This window comes from Corella eumyota, chromosome 1 (genome assembly GCF_963082875.1).
Source record: "Corella eumyota chromosome 1, kaCorEumy4.1, whole genome shotgun sequence".
NCBI lineage: Eukaryota > Metazoa > Chordata > Ascidiacea > Phlebobranchia > Corellidae > Corella > Corella eumyota.
In genome coordinates, this window is record NC_137490.1 from 18,744,155 (window position 1) to 18,766,930 (window position 22,776).

A 22,776-nucleotide genomic window follows, 5' to 3' on the forward strand; every position below is an offset into this window, starting at 1 on the left:
TTTATGATTTTTAGCAAAAATTTTTATTGTTGAAAAATGCAAGACTATTTTTTTAATAGATTAAATTATATTTTTACACATTTTTTGTAGTCTGTTTTTGTAATGTTTTAAATTGGTTCCGGCAGCTGCTGTTTTACAACTTAATGGATATTCTATTAGCTTCTACAACAATTCAACACAAAAGTTGACTCATTCAGAAGCTGAACAAAAATGTAAAAATATTGGAGGAACTTTGTTAATGATTAAGGACTTCTATTGGAGGAACTTTGTTAATGATTAAGGGCTACTCAACAAATTGTTGAACAACAATTATGGAAATGGGATAAAGCTTCTGAAAATTGGCAAACTGGTTATTGGATTGGTGCAAGTGGAAATGCAACACCGTATGATTGGACATGGAGTGATGGTACACCAGTACCACAACATGGTAGAGGTAATGACAGTAATTATGAAAACTGGTATGCTGGTGATCCAAAATACAATCCAGGATATCTTCGGATAAGATCAACAAGTGCACATCAACTTGGAAGTTGGTTTGATCGACCTGATTCACAACCTGGATACATTTGCCAAGAAATAAGTAAGAAAAAATCAGTAAAAGTAAAAAAAAAACATTGTTTATATATATTTTTTAAACTGTCTAGTGCAAATTTAAACATTAGGGTTGTGTAATTTCTTTTATACTGAGATGTTGATTTATTTTAATTAGGTTACCAGGATAAAATAATAAAAAAAAGATATATATAAATATTTACATGTACTTTTAAACATATATGTATTTTTTATTTTATAATCAATTTCAATCTAAAAGAACTATAATAAAGTTTTTATGATTCTAGATCCTTGCTCAACAGGACCATGTACAAGTATTGGAACAAATGGAAGTTGTACTGTAACAAGTGATTCAAGTTATCAGTGTTCTTGCTATGATGGTTATTATGATCCAGATTGTAAAACAGGTAATTATCCTTTTTAGTGTATAAATAACACATTTATATATTGTTGAGTATGTTTTTTGACAAATTGAAAAAGCAAAAAAATTAATTACAATAAAAAAAGGACAGAAATCCACTCTTTTGTACTTCCTAAAATTTTTATTATGACTGAAAAAAAAATGTTAGCATTTTATAAAATTATATGGGAGTTTTGTTAAAAATTGCTAAATTATCATTTATTTGGCACATTTTAAAAAGTAAACATTTCTTTGATATTTAATATAGTGTATATATATAAATGACTTGTATAAAATATTTTATTGATTTTTTTATTATATATATATATAATTTGTTTTAGTTGCAGTGGCAAATGCAGTGCTTGTCCACAATAATATCATCATTAGTTTTTATAATGATTCAAAGTTTTCATTAACTTATTCCCAAGCTAAACAAAATTGTGAAAATAATGGATAAACTTTGTTGATGATTAAAGATTCAGTTACTCAACAAATTGTTGTGCAACAATTACGGGAATGGGAAAGTGCAGCTCAGGATACAATAGATATTGTTGGTCACCACAATCCTGTTGGTTACTGGATTGGTGCAAATGGAACCACTTTACCTTATAACTGGAATTGGATTGATGGTACAGTAGTGCCACAACGTGGTGAAAGTACTGATGATAATTATGAAAATTGGTTTGATATGTGGCCTATTGAAAACCATGGTTATCTTCGAATAAGATCATTGGATACAATAACTGACAATAATGACAACACTCAAAGCATCAGATTCATATCCTGGTTATATTTGTCAACAAACAAGTAAGTTTTTTTGGTAAAAGGAAAAAAAACTTGTAGACATGGTTGTAAAGTAATTTTCTTACAAAAATTGAGTGTTTTTTAGTTCCATGTTATAGTTGAAAAACCAGATTATTTATTTCTTATTACTTATTCAAATAGAATATAAATAACATGCATTAATTAAATAACAAAACATATAAGGTTGCATGCACTAATAAAAATAGGTCTAACCCCTAGCAAGCACAAACTATAATGAACTAATTGTTAAACACAAAACACAAAAGAGAACCTAATAGAGAAAGGGAAAAAATCACTGAACCAAATAGAAGAGAACTACAATAACATACATAAACAAAAGCATAACTTAACATTAAGTTACTACAAGAAAAACTTTCAATCTACAAAAGATAACACAAAATAAACATACAAAATATATTCTTAACAAACTCACTATTTTATTTTTTTTTTTTAAATAAAAGAAAGCATTCCCTTTTGTATCACTGAACTTAATAGCATGCCATGCACCCCATGCTTTGTCAAACAGTCAGCAAGTTGGTCTTTGGTATTAACCCACTTGATTTCGTTAACTTCTTTTCTTGCAATCATTTCTCGAAGTGATCCAACATCAATACGAAGTCTTTTATCAATAACACTTTTTGTGGAATATACAGCATCATATAATGAATGATTATCTGTAATTCCCACAATAGGTAATTTGTCAAACTTAACTTCTCCATAATATAATTCAGAAAATAAAGCATTTATAAATAATGCTGCTTCAATTCCATCTGAAAGAGCTAGGGTTTCTGCAGCCAGAGTACTTCTTGTAACACGCCGAATTCTTTTCGATTGCCAGCTCAACAGATTACAAGTATGGTCTTTACCAACAAGAAAAATCAAATAACCTCCTTGACTTCCTCCATTTCTTAGGTTTGCAAAAGCTGCATCTGTATACACCACAATTTTAAGATCTTTAGTATCTCCCAAATTCCTAAAGGTTAAAAACAGTTCTTTGGATTGAACCTTTCTTATAACTTTGTTGCAAGCAATTAAATCTTTGATTTTTGCATCTTCAAAATTAGTCGACAACATACAGACGTCAAAACTAACATCAGGTCTAGTCTGTCCACTTAACCATAGAAGTTGTCCTATCTTTGAACGCAATTCATCCCTTTCTGCTGATGTTATTGTGTCCTCATTTGTGGTTAAATAGTTTAAATTAATCTGTATTTGTTTGAGACTATCGACATATGATTTCTGTGTCAAAGTTATATCTTGGTTACTTTGAAAGATGTTTAAACCAATATATTTGAACTGATTTTTATTTTCCTCTCCAATTTTAAATGTTTGTCGTAAATTTTTTATTACAGTTTTTTCAAAATTTTCTGTTCCTGACCACAGAAAATCATCAACATAAACAGAAATCATTCCATATAACTGTTTTCCATTGTGCCAATAAAATAAAGCAGAATCTATTTTCGATATTTTGGCACCTGCTTCAAACATAAAGTTACGGACCTTATTGTACCAAGCCTTCGATGCATCAGCTAAACCGTAAACACATTTTTGAAGCTTCCAAACAATGTCTTTGGGACAGTTTGACTCTATCGGTGGTTTCAGTAAAATCTCTCGTTCAACTAAATCACCTTGTAAAAATGCTGTTTTTATATCAATGCTTTTTACTTGCCAATTCTTTTGTAATGACAGGGAAATAATCATTCTTAGAGCATCTTTAGAGCAAGTAGGAGATTCCTTTATTAGTTTTTCCTTATTTAGTTCTTCAAAGCCTCTAGCCACAAGGCGAGCTTTTGCAATCTTTTGATCGTCTTTTTCTTTTATTGAACAAATCCAACGCACTGATATACAGTGTTGGCCTGTATGTTTTACTTCTTTATAAACACCATTTGCTTTCCAGCTATTCAATTCAGCTATTTTTGCATCATAAAATAAGTCACTGGATACTTCTTGGATCTCTTCAGTTTGTGTTTCAGACCTCATTACTTTAAAATTTTGGACCTTGTCAAAATTTATCCATGTATTTGTGTTTCTTAGATCTTCAGGTTCAATAAATTTTACATTATAAGCATTTTTGTATCGTCCAGTTGCTTTACCTGCTCTATTTAGAATTGAAGCTGTACATTCTATTCCATGTTCATTATTAAATTGAACTGTTTGGCCGGTAAATAGCTTTAATTTTAGAGGTTGAATTGCTAAATGAGAAGGATCTTCTACTTGGTTAGGCTTTTCTAATTCTTCTTCGGATGACGATTCCTCGATTGGAATTTGTTTTTTAGAACAAGGCTTTGTAATAATATCATTATCATTTTGAGTCTTGGGTTGAATTCTTAAAGGAGTTATTTCTTCTTGATCATCTAAATCACTTTGATTTTCATTTACGCGCTGAACCCTACTGGTGTGTGCTTTTATGTATTGCCCACCATGTCTTATGAAAACAATAGGGCCATCTTGACCCAAAACATTTGCACCTTTCCAAAACATTAACATCCTCCCGCTTGTAGTACACTTTCTCTCCAATAAGAAAAGTTTCTCCATTTCTTCTTGTTTGTTTTCTTAATGCCCTTCTAATCTTCTCTGAAGATTCTGTTTCAATAAATGCCCTTCTGGCACTATGTAACGCTGATATGTGTGCATCTACTGTCATACTTTGTGTTTTACCCTCTAAAGCTGGAAGCTTGTCGTCAATAGTGGAGGGTAAATTACTATTTTGTCCAAAAACCAATTGATTCGCACTAAATCCATAACTATTAATCATTGCATTTTTAGCGCTTAATGACCACGCCAAAGCTATATCCCAATTACATTTAACATCACTTTTGGTCTTTAGTAAGGTTTCAGTCAAAACTGCATTGTGTCTTTCACAAAGTCCATTACTCCAAGGAGAATAAGACGGGGTTGTAAGAACAGAAATATTAAAATTTCCACACAAATCATGAAACTCTTCATTATTAAATTCTCTTCCATTATCACTTAAAACATTACGGGGAGCACCAAACAAACTAATCCAATGTTTCAGAAAGTTGTTAGCAATAACAGTGGAAGTCTTGTTGCGTATAATTACAGCATTACTATAACGTGTAAACATATCTATCATATGGAAAAACCATAAATTTGGTTCTAGCTCATGTAAGTCCATTGCTACTGTTTCGTTAAACTGTTGAGCCCATGGTAACCCCACAACAGGTCTCGGAACATTTTTCTTGTGTCTTAAACAAATATCACATTTTGAAATTTCTTCTTTAATAACAATCGAAAGCTCTTTGGTTAATGCATTTGCATTTTCAAGTAGTCGTTCCAAGTTTGTGGCTGAAGCATGGCCAAATTGTTTGTGAAGCTTTTGAACAACTTTCTTTTGTTCAGGAGGCGACATATCTTTGGACAACAGAATTTCTTCTCTTGGTTTTGTCAATACCTTGTTCTTAGGAGTAATATCTATACAATAATGGCCATTGGTGGAAAAAAACACATTAATATTTTTACCGAACATCTCTATTTTATCATTTTTAAGGTCAATCTTTGAATTAGCTTTCTTTAAAGAGGATTTGCTGAGAAGTAGAGGCAAATCTTCTTTTATAATTTCTACATCAATGAAGCAAAATTTGTCACCAATACTTGCAGGAATGCGTGATTTTTTAAATGAAACTACTTGTCTTCCATCACCAAAACGAAAACTAGTACAACTTGCAGCACTTAAAATCTTGTTTCTCATCTCTTTACTTAAGTGATCAATATAATTTGTGTACCACTTGATACCACAAACTGTTTTAGTACATGCTGTATCTAGGACAGCAGATCCCATTGTTTCACACATAAATATTTCGCTTGCACTCGAAATTTTACTGAAGAGGACAACACTGACATCTTCAACTTCCTTAATTGAAGCAGGAAATTTTTCTTTATAAGGTCTTGTGTTATGAGGACACTTGGCTGCCCAATGCATAATAGAATCGCAGATAACACACCTTGTAATGTTTCCAAATTTATCTAATTTATTAAAATTCTTTTTTGGATCAAAATATTTCGACTTTTTATAATCTCGATTTCGAAATCTTTCTTTAGAGTAAAAGGCTTCTTGCTTTATTGTCATAGTAGAAGTAGATTGATATGAATTTTCAAATATTCGTTTCAGTGCAGACTTAATACTAACAAATTTGAGATCGCTAGCCATTGTTAGAACCAACCTTCGTTCATTGTCATTTACATTGGCTCCATCAATTAATTTAAATCCTAACACAGAATCAGGTAAAACCATTTCATTTGAAGACATTTTATGGTACAAATGTTCGAATTCCAAAATGTAATCACTCATAGATAAATGTTCAGGTTTTACGTAATCATTAAATGCCCGATAAGAACCATACGCATCATCTACTTTTTCACTTTTGAAAGCAGAATCTAATTTAACAAGAATTTTTTCTAGACCATCGGTTGCATGTAACTGTATAGTACTAAATTCTTCCACAGCTTTTTCAGCCTTTTGATTCCCCTCTAAGGCTTCCAAAAGAACTACTATTCCTTGTTCTTTTTTATCTACTGGAGTAATTAGCTGCCACATGTCAATCTTTTTCCTCCATGCACTATAGCTGGTTTCCTCCCCAAACTTGGGAGGAGATTTTCTGGATACTGATGACATTTCTATATTTCAGTAACCATCCTCTGCTACCATTGAAAAACCAGATTATTTATTTCTTATTACTTATTCAAATAGAATATAAATAAAATGCATTAATTAAATAACAAAACATATAAGGTTGCATGCACTAATAAAAATAGGTCTAACCCCTAGCAAGCGCAAACTATAATGAACTAATTGTTAAACACAAAAGAGAACCTAATAGAGAAAGGGAAAAAATCACTGAACCAAATAGAAGAGAACTACAATAACATACATAAACAAAAGCATAACTTAACATTAAGTTACTACAAGAAAAACTTTCAATCTACAAAAGATAACACAAAATAAACATACAAAATATATTCTTAACAATAGTGATCCATGTAAAAATGGTGGGATTTGTGACCTTATTTTGCATGAGCTAAATTTTCAATGTAATTGTCAACCTGGTTTTTCTGGAGAGATCTGTGAAATAGGTATTTTACACATTAAAACATATTTTTGGATAATTTTATTTTTAAACAATTTTTTTGCAAAGCTTTATTTTAAAATAAGCCTTTTTTGCAACTTTAAAATGATATGAGAAATAATGCCATCTCTCAATTTTTGTAAAAATTGTAGTTTTTTTAACAATCAAACATTATCATGCAGACTTATTTAATTTTAAAATAATGTACTTTCAATTACATTTTTATGTTGCACTTTTTAATAAATTTTTGTGTCACAAGAAAAGTGGGCAATTAACTTAAAGTATATATGTTTTTTATTTTGGCACAACTGTTTTGAGATTTAGGTAATTTTCTTGGTTTTTAAATAAAGTATATTTAATGGCTTACAAATATATTTTTTGTTGAGTTAAAACTACTGCAAAGATTGTAAAACCTAAACTTGTTTCATTTATTAAATACTCTTCTCTTTAGATCCGTGTTTAACCAACTCATGTAAAAATGGAGGAACATGTATTCGAGATGAGGATGGGTTAGGGTTTACATGTGATTGTTTAGATGGATATAATGGAGTTTATTGTGAAATTGGTATTGTTATCAGTTTGTTTAACTTAACTTTGTTAGTATTCAAGTCAAAAACTCTTGTCAATTTTTTTTGTTTGATTTGTGTTTAATTTAATTTCATGAACGAACTATATTTTAGACCCATGTTCAATACAACCTTGTAAAAACAGGGGAACTTGCAATATTATTGGTTCAACATATCATTGTCAATGTCATGATGGTTATTATGGTGATGATTGCGAATTTGGTAAATATAAGTTTTAACACTTAACTTAACAATTTTTAAACATTTTGTGACATACCCAGTAAACCACTGGAAAGTTTTTTTAAAAATAAATTATGAAGAAAAAATTAGAGCTTAAAAAGTCATTTTAAACTTAATTGTTTGCTTAAATATGAATGTCATTTATTTTGATTATTTAAAACAGATCCATGTACAATACAACCATGTGTAAATAACGGAACTTGTAATATTGATGGTTCAACTCATCAATGTGATTGTTTAGATGGTTATTATGACAGAAATTGTACTTCAGGTAAGATCAAATCATTTGCTTTTTTGTAAATGAATCAGGTAAATAATTAATGTTCTATAAACTTACTAAAATAAACTTACTGAGTTTCGTTTGCATTAAATAGCTAATATTTGCATTAAATAGCTAATGTTTGCATTAAATAGCTAATAACTCTAAAACACACTTAACATTTTAAATTAGAATTATTGTTTTTACTACTTAATTTGTTTAGATCCATGTACAATACAACCATGTGCGAATAGTGGAATTTGTAATATTGACGGTTCAACTTATCAATGTGGTTGCTTACCTGGTTATTATGATCAAAATTGTTTTTTGGGTAAGTAACTAACTTTGCTATTATATTTACATTTTATCGTTTAAACTTAGTTTTAGTATTTTGATAAAACTGTTATAATCTATATTAAAAAAATTTCAGAAGTTTTTAACAAATTTAGGAATATTATTTAACTAGGTTACATATTTAAAATTGTGTGTATTTATAAATCTGAACTTTTTTGTAACTTTTGGATTTCTATATTTTATGCTTTTATTTTACTTATTTGTTTTACTAGATGCTTGTGATCCTGTTCCTTGTAATAACCAAGGAAGTTGTATTAGAGAATCGGAAGATCCATATTATCAATGTAAATGTACTTCTACTTATACAGGTTATGATTGTCAAGACGGTAAGTTTAGAATAGACTTAATGTTTTTTTGTTGCATTGTCAAAAAAATGACAGTTTTAAACATAGGTTTTCTGAAAAACATTTTTTTCGTAAATAGTTTTAGTTTTTCGGCAGTAACCTATTTTTTGTATGTTGATAAGGTTTTGCAGAAATAGTATTTCAATTAAAAAAAGGCATTTCTTTAAGATGAACAATTTTGGATTTTTTTTTTTTTTAATATAATAAGCTATAAAAATTTTAACAGGAAATTTTATACCATCTGACGATGTAGAATATTCTTATTTTGTAAGTAATGGTGAACCCACTTCATTTAATAATTCAATAATACAAAGTGCTAGTTATGGAGGTGCATTGGCTATTATTAAGAATAACCAAACACAGATTGAATTGGAAAATTATTTGAGAAAACATATTGATGGAAAAAACATATGGATTGGAGGAAGAAAAATTAATGAAGGTAAATATAAATTTTGTTTTTTATAGCCTACTCTAAAAGTTAATTAAAAAAAAATATTAAAACTTTTCTTAAGAATGGAGATGGCTTGACAATAGTTTGATACCAATAAAAGAAACTCAAATGTTTCAAAATTGGAAAAGTATTACTGTTTATGAAACAACAGATGATACAGAATGTTTGGCTTTAGAAGAAAATACTTTTAAGTGGTTAAGTAAACCTTGCACTCAACAATATGATTTTGTTTCAGAAAAATCAGGTTAGTAATATATTTATATATATATACTTGTTTTTGTTAAAAATAAAAAAATTAAATATGTTTTTTTGGTAATCTAAAAAAGATTTACGATAATGTTAAATTTAGCATTTTTATGTGAAACAATAAAATGTGAAAATGGTGGAAAATGTCATGAAAGTGGAGCTCATTATTTTTGTAAATGTATTAAAGGATTTGATGGAGAAGTTTGTCAAAATTTAATTTCTAATTCAGGTACACTGTAAAGTGTCTATTTATATTGAGTAAAACATTTCCCATTGTAAATATGTTATATAAATCAAGTGTAAAATTTTTTTTATACAGGATCTGATAATACTATTAACATAGTAATTGGGGTTGTAGTTCCTTTACTTATTATTGCTGTGTTGGCTGGTGTTTATGTATGGAGAAAAAGGTTAGATTTATACTTGTTAAATGTTTGTTTGCTAATGATTTAAAGTTTTTGCTATATAAATGTTTTTGTTTTTAGAAAATTACAGAAAAATAAAAACAACATTAACAGAAATAAAGGTAAGATTTTAAAATGAATTAAAATGTTTTTGTATATCGCGATTAAAAATTGACCTTTTGTTATTTAGAAAAACAATTGGTTGATGCATATGAGAACATTGCTCTACAAAAGGAACCTGAAATCTTCAAAAGATTTAGAATAAATTTATCAGAAATATTGGCAAAATATAAGGATTTTGCAAATGAAGATAATTCTGAAATTGATGACCAGTTCATGAATGTAATTATTTTGTTACTAGTCATAAATTGTTTGACCTATTAAATTGTTAAAAACATTAAAATTTAATTTATTTTTAAAATCATTTGTATTAAATTAATTGTTTTCAAATAATGTCTGTGAGAATATTGTAACTATTTTTATTTGTAGAAATTGCATCAAGAATTCTTAAAAGTAAAAACTTCAACTCTAGTTGCAGAAAAACCAGAAAATTCCTTTAGAAATCAAGTAGAAACTGTTTTACCATGTAAGATATGTAGTTGCTCTTCTTGATTTTTTATTGGAAAAAAAATTGATTTTAAACAAAAATATATAATTTTTTTAGATGATTCTTCAAGGGTAATTTTAGATGGTGATAAATATATTAATGCAAGCTATATAGATGTAAGTTTGTTACTTTTTTAAATGTTGATGTAAAAATGAACACAAGTTTTAGTTAGATTTAATCTTTTTTAAACTATTTATACTTTATAGTTCTTGAATGTACTCTCATACTTTTGCAGTCTTTGCTGATTCTTTCTTGTACCTTAAAGTCTTTGTTGATTTTCCCTCATACTTTATAGCCTAGTCCTTGCCATGTATCTTTTTAAAGGTTCGAATGCTCAAAAATGTTTTTTTTTTTATTTAAGTTAAAAGGTGTTGTCAAGTCTGGTTTTCGACTAAATGTTAAAACAATATTTTGTAAAGATGTAGCAATTTAAACCTAATGTTTACTTTTTATTGCATTAAAAAGTTAGGTTTTTAAAAGGAACTTTAAAACATATCAAATGAACTTTAGTACTTTACAGTCTTTATTGATTCTCTCTTGTATTTTACAGTTCTTTCTAATAATCTATCGTTTTTAAGGTTCATGCTAATTCTTTTTCATACCTGTAAAATACATATGATCTTCTGTTTTGTTTAGAGTTTCAATGCTACAAAGAAATATATTGCAACCCAATCTCCATTACAAAGAACTGTCAATGATTTCTGGCAGATGATTTTTGAAAAAAATTGCAACTTAATTGTAATGCTTACCATTCTATTGGAGGGTAAAAAGGTGTGCAGAAAATATATTTTAAAATTTAAATTTAAATTTACAGTTTGTAGATTATACCTAAATGAATAATTTAAAAAAATAGAATCAATCCAAAAAATACTGGCCAGAGCCAGGTGAAACAGTTCAATACGGAAACATTACAGTAAAAGCTGACCAAGAATCTTTATTTGGAAGTTTCATTCAAAGAAAATTTAAAATTTGCAGAGCTGATGAGCTATATGAATCGGTAAGCAATTTTTAAAATCTATTTGTTGTTTTTTAGTATACAAAATTAAAACAAAGACTTGTAGAATTTAAGTACATTAAAAATCAATTTTTTTTAACTACACAATGTTACAGGTATATCAAAATATAACCCAGTTACAATTTATAACCTGGCCTGACCATGGTGTGCCTTTAACAACCAGCAGTTTCTTTCGCTATTACAACCAAGTTCAACAACTTTACAATCAACAAACAACTAAAACTCCTATTGTTGTACATTGCAGGTAGTTAAAATCTTTAAAGCTATTATTTTTTTCAAACTAATGTTAAGACAACAAAGATATATTAAAAAAAGCATTTTTTTTGCAGTAATGGTGTGGGTAGAACTGGTACATTTATTGGGTTTGATTGTTTGATGCAAGAAATGAAAGAAAAACAAAGTGTTAATGTTTTTGAGACTGTTCTTAATATGAGAAGACAGAGAACTGAAATGGTTCAAACTAAGGTAAAGTTTGGGTTGCAAATATTTTTAACAACTAAAAAACATGAATATTTACTTTACTTTATTTTGTGCTTACTGAAGGACCAATACATCTTTCTTCACAAATTGGTCGCTGAAGAATATTTATTTGGAAACACTGAACTAAAGGTTGCAAAGTTTGAAAGTCAAGTAAAATATCTGACGTAAGTTAAATATTTTTAACTTTTTAAATCCAACATTAAATAAACTTGTTATATAGGGTTGAGAAAGAATACAGCAGACTTGATCTAATTGGCCCTCATCAAGCTACACATGTAATTGCAAAAAGACCAGAAAATGTTGGAAAAAATTTTAACAACCTTATTCTGCCATGTAAATTTTTATAATTTAAATATTGCAATTTATAAAAAAAAAAGGATAGTTTATTTTAAGTAGTTTCAATAAACTAAATTTTTGGTTAAAATTTTTGTAATGTTAAGTTATTTTTATAAATATTGACTTTTAATCACTGTTAAATTTTTTTTTAATTTTTAGATGATCATGCTATATTTCTGTTAGCACCTTTACCATATAATTCAACTCCTGTCTATTATAATGCTTCAATTATTAAAGTAAGTTTAGCAAATTTATTAAAAATAATGTATTCAAATTAATCTTGTTATTTGGTTTACAGGGTTATGATGCTTCCAAATGCTATATGCAGATGCTTGTGAGTTCACGGTATGTGATAATCAGGGAAGTTGTATTAGAGAATCAGAGGATCCGTATTATCAATGCAGTTGTACTTCTACTTACACTGGTCTAAATTGCCAAGAAGGTATAATATATATTTAAAATTTTAATTTTTGGGGAAAGAGATGGGTTATAAAGTATATATTTCTATTTTTAATTACAATTTTATATCTTTGTTTGATGGTTTTTAGGGAAATTTGAGTCATCAAATCTATTAAACTATTCTCTTTTCGTGAGTAATGGTGAACCCACTTCATTTAATGATTCAATAATACAAAGTATTAGTTATGGAGGTGCATTGGCTATTATTAAAGACAACCAAACACAGATTGCTTTAGAAAATTATTTAGGAAAACACATTGATAGGTAAACATTTGTTTAAGTTTCTAATATTTTTTGGTAAACATTTGTTTAAGTTTCTAATATTTTCAATAATGTTTTTTCGTTTTAGGGGTACAATTCTACAGAGTCAATTTTGGCCGCACAGACCCCCACTAATGACACTGTTGTAGAGTTTTGGCACGGGATTTGGCATTATAAAATTCAAACTATTGTAATGTTATCACAATTGCATGAGGAGTTAAAGGTTTTTAAAAAAGGGTTTAACTACTTATGTTAAAATTTCCCTGTAACCGTTTTTTAACTTTAACTTTAAAAATGTGTGTTACAATAAGTAATCTACTATTTTTCAGGGACAAAATATTCAATACTGGCCGGATAATGAGGGGGAAAGTTTAAGTTTTGGAAGTTACAAAATACAACTTGTCTCAGTTCAAAAGTTTGGTGTTTATTTAAAAAAAAGAAAAATTGTTATATTGTTTAACAATAATCAGGTTAAAATCAATGTTATTTTAAATATAACTGAAAATATTGCCTTACTAAGTTTTAGTACAAATATTAGTTTTTAATAAATAGTGCAATATAGGATGTTAGGTTTTATTGCTGTAATTAATCTAAATTGTTTTAAATCAGTTTCAAGTAATCCACTACCAACTCTTGAACTGGGAAGTTGGCCAGCCTCCAAATTGTGATGTCATAATTGACTTGATTGAAAAAGCTCAAAGGACTTGTTTGCAGGGTGGAGGAAATATGGCTGTACATTGCAGGTTTAAAGCTAATGTTATTTTTTATGTAAAATGTAAACTACAAGTGATTAATTGCTTTTTAAACTTTTGCGTAATTAGTGATGGAGCAGGTCGAACAGGGGTGTTTATCGGCGCTGTGAACCTAATTGAGCAAATAAAGAATGAAAGTAAGGTTGATGTTCTAAGGACAGTCAAGGACATGAGGGACATGAGACCTGGAATGGTGGAAAATTTGGTAAAAGTTACAACTTTTAAGATTATTTAAATTTTTGATAAGAAAAAAAAATTAAATTTAAAATATATTTTTAGGCTCAATATGAATCTCTGTATGAAATTGCAGTCAAATATGTTGATTCATTTTCTGATTATCAAAATTTTTTTCCATTAAAGGTGTAAGAAGCACATTTTTTATGTCAACAGAGCAGTTTAATCAAAATGTACAAGTATATAAATAGATAAAATACTAAATTTATTAAGAGCGAAATAAAATAATTTTTCGAGTTTTAATAAGGATTTATTTAAAACTTTTGGATACCTATGTAAACTAGTTGCGAGTCAATATTTAAAAATTTATGTGATAGCTTTGATTTGCCTGATTTATAAAGGTAGCAATACCCAATCGTCTTTAAAAAAAGCGTAATTATGGAATTAAAAAAATATAAATATATAAACTATTGTAAATTTTACTTTAAAAAGAATGCTCTGTATAATAGTTTTAAAACATTTTTACCTGTGTAAATATTTGCCTAAGGATTGTAAACTATAAAACCTTTTTGTGTAATACATATTTGTGTTTGTATTTTGTTGAAATTATTTTAAAAGTTTGTATAAAAATTTTATACAGCTTAAACATTCTCCATTTTAGGATGCCTAGTCAGAATTCTTCTTAGTATTCTTCTTAATTTTTTAATGTAAATTTATTTATTGCCCAACAACTGCTTTTTAATTACTTTAAGAGCTTTGTTATTTTGTAAAACTTAAGGTAGAATTTATTTAACTTTAAAATATAGAAAAACCAAAATATATTTTTATTTTGTAATTTTCATAATGATGAAGAAAGCACTAAAAACAGGTTTGTATAATATTAAGTTTTATTTAAACAAATTAACTTTATTAATTTAAAACCATTATTTTGCAAACTGTGATTGATTACCCATAAGTTTTGTCAAGTTACGCACTTCGGTTGTGTGTAATCTCTTATACAAACAGTAAGAGGAACTTTTTTTATTGTGTTTGCATTAGTTTTAATGGTAATAAAAGTTGATAGAGATTGTTCATTGTCTGTTAACCTACTAGCAAACAAGTATTTGTTATATTTTAGTTTTATAATATTTTGTTTTTAATTATGTTTTGTCACTTTTTAATATAGTTTGCTACTTGAATTTAATAGCATGAAACATTTTAATATTATAGTGGGTTTGTTTACTTTTGTGTTTACCTGGAACCTAGGAACATCACAAGGTGATTGTTTTATGAGGGCTAATTTTTTTTTATAGAAATATTTAGCTTTATGAGAACTATTTTATAAACCTCTTATAACAAGTTACATTTGTTGCAGATGCAAATGCTGTGATTATCCACAAAATTGACATCATTAGTTTTTACAACGATTCTACTTTGTCTTTAACTTATTCACAAGCTGAACAAAATTGTGAAAATAATGGAGGAACTTTGTTGATGATTAAAGATTTAGCTACTCAGGAAACTGTTGTGCAACAATTATGGGAATGGGAAAGTGCAGCTCAGGATACAATAGATATTGTTGGTCACCACAATCCTGTTGGTTACTGGCTTGGTGCAAGTGGAACCTCTTCACCTTATGACTGGAAATGGATTGACTGTACATCTGTACCTCTACCTGGTACCAGTACTGATGATAAATATGAAAATTGGTTTACTGGTCACCCTAATACTAATCCAGGTTATCTACGAATAAGATCATTGGATTCAATAATTGACAATAGTGGCAACATTCATACTGGCCTAATTGGTTGGTGGTTGGATTGGGAAGCATCGGATTCATATCCTGGATATATTTGTCAACAAACAAGTAAGTTTTTTTGGTAAAAGAAAAAAATCTTGTAGACGTGGTTGTAAAGGTAATTTTCTTACAAAAATTGTGTGTTTTTTAGATCCATGTTATAGTGATCTATGTCAAAATGGTGGGATTTGTGATCTTATTTTGCATGAGCTAAATTTTCAATGTAATTGTCAACCTGGTTTTTCTGGAGAATTCTGTGAAATAGGTACACATTAAAATATATTTTTGGGTAATTTTATTTTTATGCAATTTTTTGCGAAGCATTATTTTAAAATGGGCTTTTTTTGCAACTTTAAAATAATGCTAGGTATGGGAAATATTGCCATCATATAAATATTAAATTTTCTGTAAAAATTGTAGCTTTTTTTTTACTTATGTATTTTTTAAATTATGTAGTTTTAATTAATTATTTGTGTAATGTCAAAAATAAAGCGAAAAATATTAAGATAATTGAGGCTTGTATGTGATTGTTTAAGTGGATATAATGGAGTTTATTGTGAAATTGGTATTTTTATCAGTTTGTTTAACTTAACCTTGTTAGTATTCAAGTCAAAAACTCTAACAATTTTTTTGTTTGATTTGTGTTCAATTTAATTTCATGAACAAACTATATTTTAGACCCATGTTCAATACAACCTTGTAAAAATGGAGGAACTTGCAATATTAATGGTTCAACATATCATTGTCAATGTCATGATGGCTATTATGGTGATGATTGTGAATTTGGTAAATATTAGTTTGACATTTAATTTGATAAATCTTAAACTATTTGTGACATACCCAGTAAACCACTGGAAAGTTTTTTTAAATAAATTATGGAGAAAAAATTAGAGCTTAAAAAGTCATTTTAAACTTGTTTTGAGAAAAAAAAAAATTTTAATATAATTGTTTGCTTTAATATAAATGTCATTTCATTTTATTTGTTAAAATAGATTCATGTTCAATACAACCATGTAAAAATGGTGGAACTTGTAATATCAATAGTTCTACTTATCAATGCGATTGCTTACCTGGGTATTATGGTAATAATTGTGAAAATGGTAAATATAATTCAGTTTTTTTTAAATTTTGTGTTAGGTTTATATATATTTATGGTAAATAGTTACGAAACAAAAATGATTTCATGATATTTAGATCCATGTACAACACAACCATGTAAAAATAATGGAATTTGTAATATTGATGGTTCAACTTATCAATGTGGTTGCTTACCTGGTTATTATGATCAAAATTGTTTTTTGGGTAAGTAACTAACTTTGCTATTATATATACATTTTATCGTTTAAACTTAGTTTTAGTATTTTGATAAAACTGTTATAATCTTATTTAACTAGGTTACATATTTAAAATTGTGTGTACTTATAAATCTGAACTTTTTTGTAACTTTTGGATTTTTATATTTTATGCTTTTATTTTTATTTTACTTATTTGTTCTACTAGATGCTTGTGATCCTGTTCCTTGTAAAAACCAAGGAAGTTGTATTAGAGAATCGGAAGATCCATATTATCAATGTAAATGTACTTCTACTTATACAGGTTATGATTGTCAAGACGGTAAGTATAGAATAGACTTAATGTTTTTTTTGTTGCATTGTCAATAAATGACAGTTATTATAAATACAATTTTTGTTCAACATTTTTTTTAGTAAATAGTTTTCAGTTTTTTTGGCAGTTGCCTATTTTTTGTATGTTTTTAAAGTTTTGCAGAAATAGTTTTTTAATTAAAAAAAACATTTCCTTAAGATAAACAATTTTGGATTTAGTTTTTTTTATTATAATAAGCCATTTATAACTTTAACAGGAAATTTTATACCATCTGACAATGTAGAATATTCTTATTTCGTAAGTAATGCTGAACCCACTTCATTTAATAATTCAATAATACAAAGTATTAGTTATGGAGGTGCATTGGCTATTATTAAAGACAACCAAACACAGATTGGTTTGGAAAACTATTTGAGAAAACATATTGATAGGAAAAACATATGGATTGGAGGAAGAAAAATTAATGATGGTAAATATAAATCCTGTTTTTATGCCCTCAAAGTTATTTAAAAAAATATTAAAACTTTTATTAAGAATGGAGATGGCTTGACAATAGTTTGATACCAATAAAAGAAACTCAAATGTTTCAAAATTGGAAAAATACTTCTGTTTTTGAAACAACAGATGATACAGAATGTTTGGCTTTAGAAGAAAATACTTTTAAGTGGATAAGTACTTCTTGTGCTCAACAATATGATTTTGTTTCAGAAAAATCAGGTTAGTAATATATTTATATTTACTTAAAAAAAAATATATATATATTTACGATAATGTTTAATTTAGCATTTTTATGTGAAACAATAAAATGTGAAAATGGTGGAAAATGTCATGAAAGTGGAGCTCATTATTTTTGTGAATGTGTGAAAGGATTTGATGGAGAAGTTTGTCAAAATTTAATTTCCAATTCAGGTTATTACGACTATTCATATTACGTTAAAAATGTCCCATTGTAAATATGTTATATATAAGTGTAAAATATTTTTTTACAGGTTCTGATAGTACTGTTTACATAGTAATTGGAATTGTAGTCCCCCTACTTATTATTTCTGTGTTGGCTGGTGTTTATGTATGGAGAAAAAGGTTAGATTTAAACTTGTTAAATGTTTGTTTGCTATTGGTTTTAAGTTTTTACTATATAAATGTTTTTGTTTTTAGAAAATTACAGAAAAATAAAAACAACATAAACAGAAATAAAGGTAAGATTTTCAAATGAATTAAAATATTTTTGTACATCGCAATTAAAAATTGATCTTTTGGTATTTAGAAAAACAATTGGTTGATGCATATGAGAACATTGCTCTACAAAAGGAACCTGAAATCTTCAAAAGATTTAGAATAAATTTATCAGAAATATTGGCAAAATATAAGGATTTCGCAAATGAAGATAATTCTGAAATTGATGACCAGTTCATAAATGTAATTATTTTGTTTGCTAGTTACTAGTCATGATTTGTTTGACCTATTGAATTGTTAAAAACATTAAAATTTAAATTATTTTTAAAATCATTTGTATTAAATTAAACTGTTTTCAAATAATATCCGTAAGAATAATGTAACTATTTTTGTTTGTAGAAATTGCATCAAGATTCCTTAAAAGTAAAAACTTCAACTCTAGTTGCAGAAAAACCAGAAAATTCTTTTAGAAATCAAGTAGAAACTATTTTACCATGTAAGATATGGGTTGCTCTTCTTGAGCTTTATTAGAATGAGCAAAATTTGATTTTAAACAAAAATACCTAATTTTTTTAGATGATTCTTCAAGGGTAATTTTGGATGGTGATAAATATATTAATGCAAGCTATATAGATGTAAGTTTGTTACTTTTTTAAATGTTGCTGTAAAAATAATTTGTGTTAAATTTTAATCCTTTATTTTTTGTGTTAAATTTAATCTTTTATTATTATTTATTGGTTTAAAAAGCTATCTTTTTAAAAAGAACTTTAAAACAAACGAATTTTAGTACTTCACAATCATCAATGATAGTAGGTATTTTACACAGTAACAAACTCTTATTTTTTAAGGTTTATACTAAATCTCTCTTGTACTTCAGAGCCTTAATTTTTTCAATGACCGCAAAGTACATTGAATACTCTTTTTTGTTTAGAGTTTTAATGTGACAAAGAAATATATTGCAACTCAATCTCCATTACAAAGAACTGTAAATGATTTCTGGCAGATGATTTATGAGAAAGATTGTAGCTTGATTGTAATGCTCACCATTCTATTGGAGGGTAAAAAGGTGTGCAGAAAATATATTTTAAAATTTAAGTTTACAGTTTGTAAATTATTAATAAAAATAAATAATTTTAAAAAATAGAATCAATCCAAGAAATACTGGCCAGAGCCTGGTGAAACAGTTCAATATGGAAACATCACAGTAAAAACTGAACAAGAATTTTTATTTGGAAGTTTTATTCAAAGAAAGTTGAAAATTTGCAGAGCTGATGAGCTATATGAATCGGTAAGCACTTTTTAAAATCTATTTGTTGTTTTTTAGTATACAAAATCAAAATAAAGACTTGTAGAATTTTTTTATTAATGCAATGATACAGGTATATCAAGATATAACCCATTTACAATTTATAACCTGGCCTGACCATGGTGTGCCTTTAACAACCAGCAGTTTCTTTCATTTTTACAACCAAGTTCAACAACTTCACAACAAACAAACAACTAAATCTCCTATTGTTGTACATTGCAGGTAGTTAAAATCTTTAAAGCTATTATTTTTTTCAAACTAATGTTAAGACAACAAAGATATATTAAAAAAAGCATTTTTTTTGCAGTAATGGTGTGGGTAGAACTGGAACATTTATTGGGTTTGATTGTTTGATGCAAGAAATGAAAGAAAAACAAAGTGTTAATGTTTTTGAGACTGTTCTTAATATGAGAAGACAGAGAACTAAAATGGTTCAAACAAAGGTTAAAATTTAGGTTGTAAATATTTTTAAAAACTAAAAAACATAAGTGTTAACTTTATTTTATTTTGTGCTTACTTCAGGACCAATACATCTTTCTTCACAAATTGATCGCTGAAGAATATTTATTTGGAAACACTGAATTAATGGTTGCAAATTTTAAAAGTCAAGTAAAATATCTCATGTAAGTTAAATATTTTTAACTTTTTAAATCCAACATTAAATAAACTTGTTATATAGGGTTGAGAAAGAATACAGCAGACTTGATCTTATTGGCCCTCATCAAGCTACACATGTAATTGCAAAAAGACCAGAAAATGTTGGAAAAAATTTTAACAACTTTATTCTGCCATGTAAATTTTTATAATTTAAATATTGTAATTTATAAAAAAAAAAAATGGATAGTTTATTTTAAGTAATTTCAATAAAGTAAATTTTTAGTTAAAATTTTTGTAATGTTAAGTTATCTTTATAAATATTATCTTGTATTACTGTTAAATTTTAAATTTTTAGATGACCATGCTATATTTCTGTTAGCACCTTTACCAAATAATTCAACTTCTGTCTATTATAATGCTTCATTTAATAAAGTAAGTTTAGCAAATTTAATAAAAATAATGTATTCAAATTAATCTTGTTATTTGGTTTACAGGGTTATAATGCTTCCAAATCAATCTTAGCTGCTCAAACTCCTACTGAAGATACTGTTAATGAATTTTGGCACACTATTTGGCATCATAAAGTTAAAATTATTGTTATGCTGTCACAGATGCATGAAAATCTTAAGGTTACTTTCAAGTTCTGTTATTTGTTACAAATATGTTTTGGTAGTTGATTATATAGTGTGGTATATTAAGGGACAAAGTGTTCAATATTGGCCAGATTCTAATCAAGAAATTTTAAGCTTTGGTGGTTATAAAATAAAGCTAACTTCAGGAAAAAGAATGGGATCTGATTTAAAAATTAGAAAGTTAATTCTTTCACTGGACAATATTCAGGTAATTATGTGGCTTTTGTTATTTATGTTTTTTAATGAAAATTTTAAAATGATTTAAAAAAATAAGTAATGTTTTTTTGTTGTAAAGACTGAAGTTATCCACTATCAATTATTAAATTGGGAAACTGGTCAACCTCCAAATTGTGATGTCATAATTGATTTGGTTGAAAAGGTTCAGAAAAGTAATCAGGAAAATGAAAGAAAAATGGCTGTTCATTGCAGGTTTCTAAAAAATTTTATGTGCACAATTTAGATGTAAATTTCTACAGCATAATATATAGGTTAAAGAAAAAACTTAGAAAGGAATTTGTTTAAAAATCTTAACTATGTTTACTATGTACTTATTAGTAATGTGTATGTCAACTTTATATACTAAATACTTTCTTAATATGCTCTTGTGTGAAAATTTAGTGATGGAGCAGGTCGTACTGGGGTGTTTATTGGAGCCTTAAACTTGATTGAGCGAATAAAAAATGAAAACAAGGTTGATGTTTTGAGGACAGTCAAGGACATGAGGGACATGAGACCTGGAATGGTGGAAAATCTGGTGAGAAAAACAAATTTTTGTTTTAAAATTTTTTTTATTAATCATGCTATGCTTTATTTGTGGAATATAAAGTAATATATTTTATTTTATTTCTAAAATAAAATATTTATATTGTATTTATAGAAAGCAAAATATTTATATTTTTAGGCTCAATATAAATCACTGTATCAAATAGCGGCCCAGTATATTGATTCTTGTACTAGTTATCAGAACTTCTCTCATGTAAAAATTTAAAATCAAATAAAAAATGACACTTTTGCAAATCTAAATCATTTAAATTAATAAAGTTTGGTTTTATAACTTGATTTTTTTGTAAGATATTTAGTTATAATTTTATTTTAAATTTTTATGTTTTAGTTTTTATTTTTGTATTGATTGTTTAATTTATATTTTTTTGATTATTGTTTTAATTTATATTTTTTTAATTATTGTTGAATTTATTTTACATTATTGTATTCTTTGATATAAATTTATTTTTGTATTGTATTTTTAAATATATACTCTTTTTTAAATTCTTTTATTTTTCTTGGCTCTTATTTTAAGTTAGATATTGTTTGCCTATTTTTGAATCAAACAAACAAAAATTTATTACAAACATTTCATAATGTACACCTGTCAACAAAATGTTTTGGTTTAACAAGAAATAGATTTAATTAAAAATTTTGTCGGGCATCATTAAACAATATTTAGGTAAGAAAGGCAAACTTTTTTTCACAAGAATATTGTTTTTGTCTTTTTGAAGTTACAGCTTTATTTTACATTTCGGCAGTTTAAAAATTCATTAAATATATTTCTTTGTACTACCTGCCATAAAGCAAACAATTCTTGTTATTTTATAAACAATAAAATCACTTTTTTCTTTTATGTTTGCTCTTATTTCTATATAATATTACAAGCAAGGGCATTGCTTTTAAATATTCTAGTACAATCTTGTTTTTTACTAAACATTTTATTTAAAATAATTTAAAAGTAATGAAACTGTTCAGATTTTGGCTTGGTTTATGTATTCTTTGTCGAAGTTTACATTTCACTAAACCACAAGGTAATTTTTTTAATTAATTTAAAAAATTTAGATTTAATAGAAAGCATATACAGGTTGCAATAACATTTTTTTATATTTTTAGATGCTAATGCAACTGTTTTT

General features: G+C 27.1%; 3 protein-coding genes across 3 annotated transcripts; all 3 read left to right on the forward strand.

Moving 5' to 3' along the window:
• The first annotated feature begins 444 nt into the window (after window positions 1-444).
• Window positions 445-12,858, forward strand: LOC145741547 (uncharacterized). Its single transcript, XM_082559150.1, has 26 exons — window positions 445-580; window positions 840-959; window positions 1,294-1,759; window positions 6,747-6,847; window positions 7,292-7,405; window positions 7,521-7,628; window positions 7,810-7,917; window positions 8,129-8,236; window positions 8,472-8,585; window positions 8,830-9,042; window positions 9,116-9,298; window positions 9,404-9,529; window positions 9,620-9,710; window positions 9,786-9,826; window positions 9,895-10,046; window positions 10,194-10,290; window positions 10,369-10,427; window positions 10,948-11,082; window positions 11,165-11,308; window positions 11,422-11,570; window positions 11,656-11,791; window positions 11,870-11,970; window positions 12,027-12,139; window positions 12,302-12,378; window positions 12,441-12,584; window positions 12,691-12,858. Exons 3-25 carry the CDS (start codon window positions 1,419-1,421, stop codon window positions 12,570-12,572), a joined length of 2,943 nt encoding a protein of 980 aa, XP_082415276.1. The 5' UTR covers window positions 445-580; window positions 840-959; window positions 1,294-1,418; the 3' UTR covers window positions 12,573-12,584; window positions 12,691-12,858.
• LOC145749436 (receptor-type tyrosine-protein phosphatase alpha-like) lies at window positions 12,725-15,258 on the forward strand. Its single transcript, XM_082565204.1, has 7 exons — window positions 12,725-12,865; window positions 12,951-13,085; window positions 13,192-13,332; window positions 13,472-13,605; window positions 13,684-13,819; window positions 13,894-14,021; window positions 15,143-15,258. The coding sequence occupies exons 2-6, from the start codon at window positions 13,056-13,058 to the stop codon at window positions 13,978-13,980; spliced, it is 528 nt and encodes a 175-aa protein (XP_082421330.1). The 5' UTR covers window positions 12,725-12,865; window positions 12,951-13,055; the 3' UTR covers window positions 13,981-14,021; window positions 15,143-15,258.
• LOC145741557 (uncharacterized) lies at window positions 14,923-21,881 on the forward strand. Its single transcript, XM_082559161.1, has 26 exons — window positions 14,923-15,634; window positions 15,717-15,830; window positions 16,244-16,351; window positions 16,558-16,665; window positions 16,760-16,867; window positions 17,066-17,179; window positions 17,427-17,639; window positions 17,705-17,887; window positions 17,954-18,079; window positions 18,160-18,250; window positions 18,326-18,366; window positions 18,435-18,586; window positions 18,743-18,839; window positions 18,920-18,978; window positions 19,275-19,409; window positions 19,488-19,631; window positions 19,723-19,871; window positions 19,957-20,092; window positions 20,172-20,272; window positions 20,329-20,441; window positions 20,602-20,678; window positions 20,741-20,875; window positions 20,946-21,086; window positions 21,174-21,307; window positions 21,497-21,632; window positions 21,780-21,881. Exons 1-26 carry the CDS (start codon window positions 15,262-15,264, stop codon window positions 21,864-21,866), a joined length of 3,375 nt encoding a protein of 1,124 aa, XP_082415287.1. The 5' UTR covers window positions 14,923-15,261; the 3' UTR covers window positions 21,867-21,881.
• Window positions 21,882-22,776: the final 895 nt, after the last annotated feature.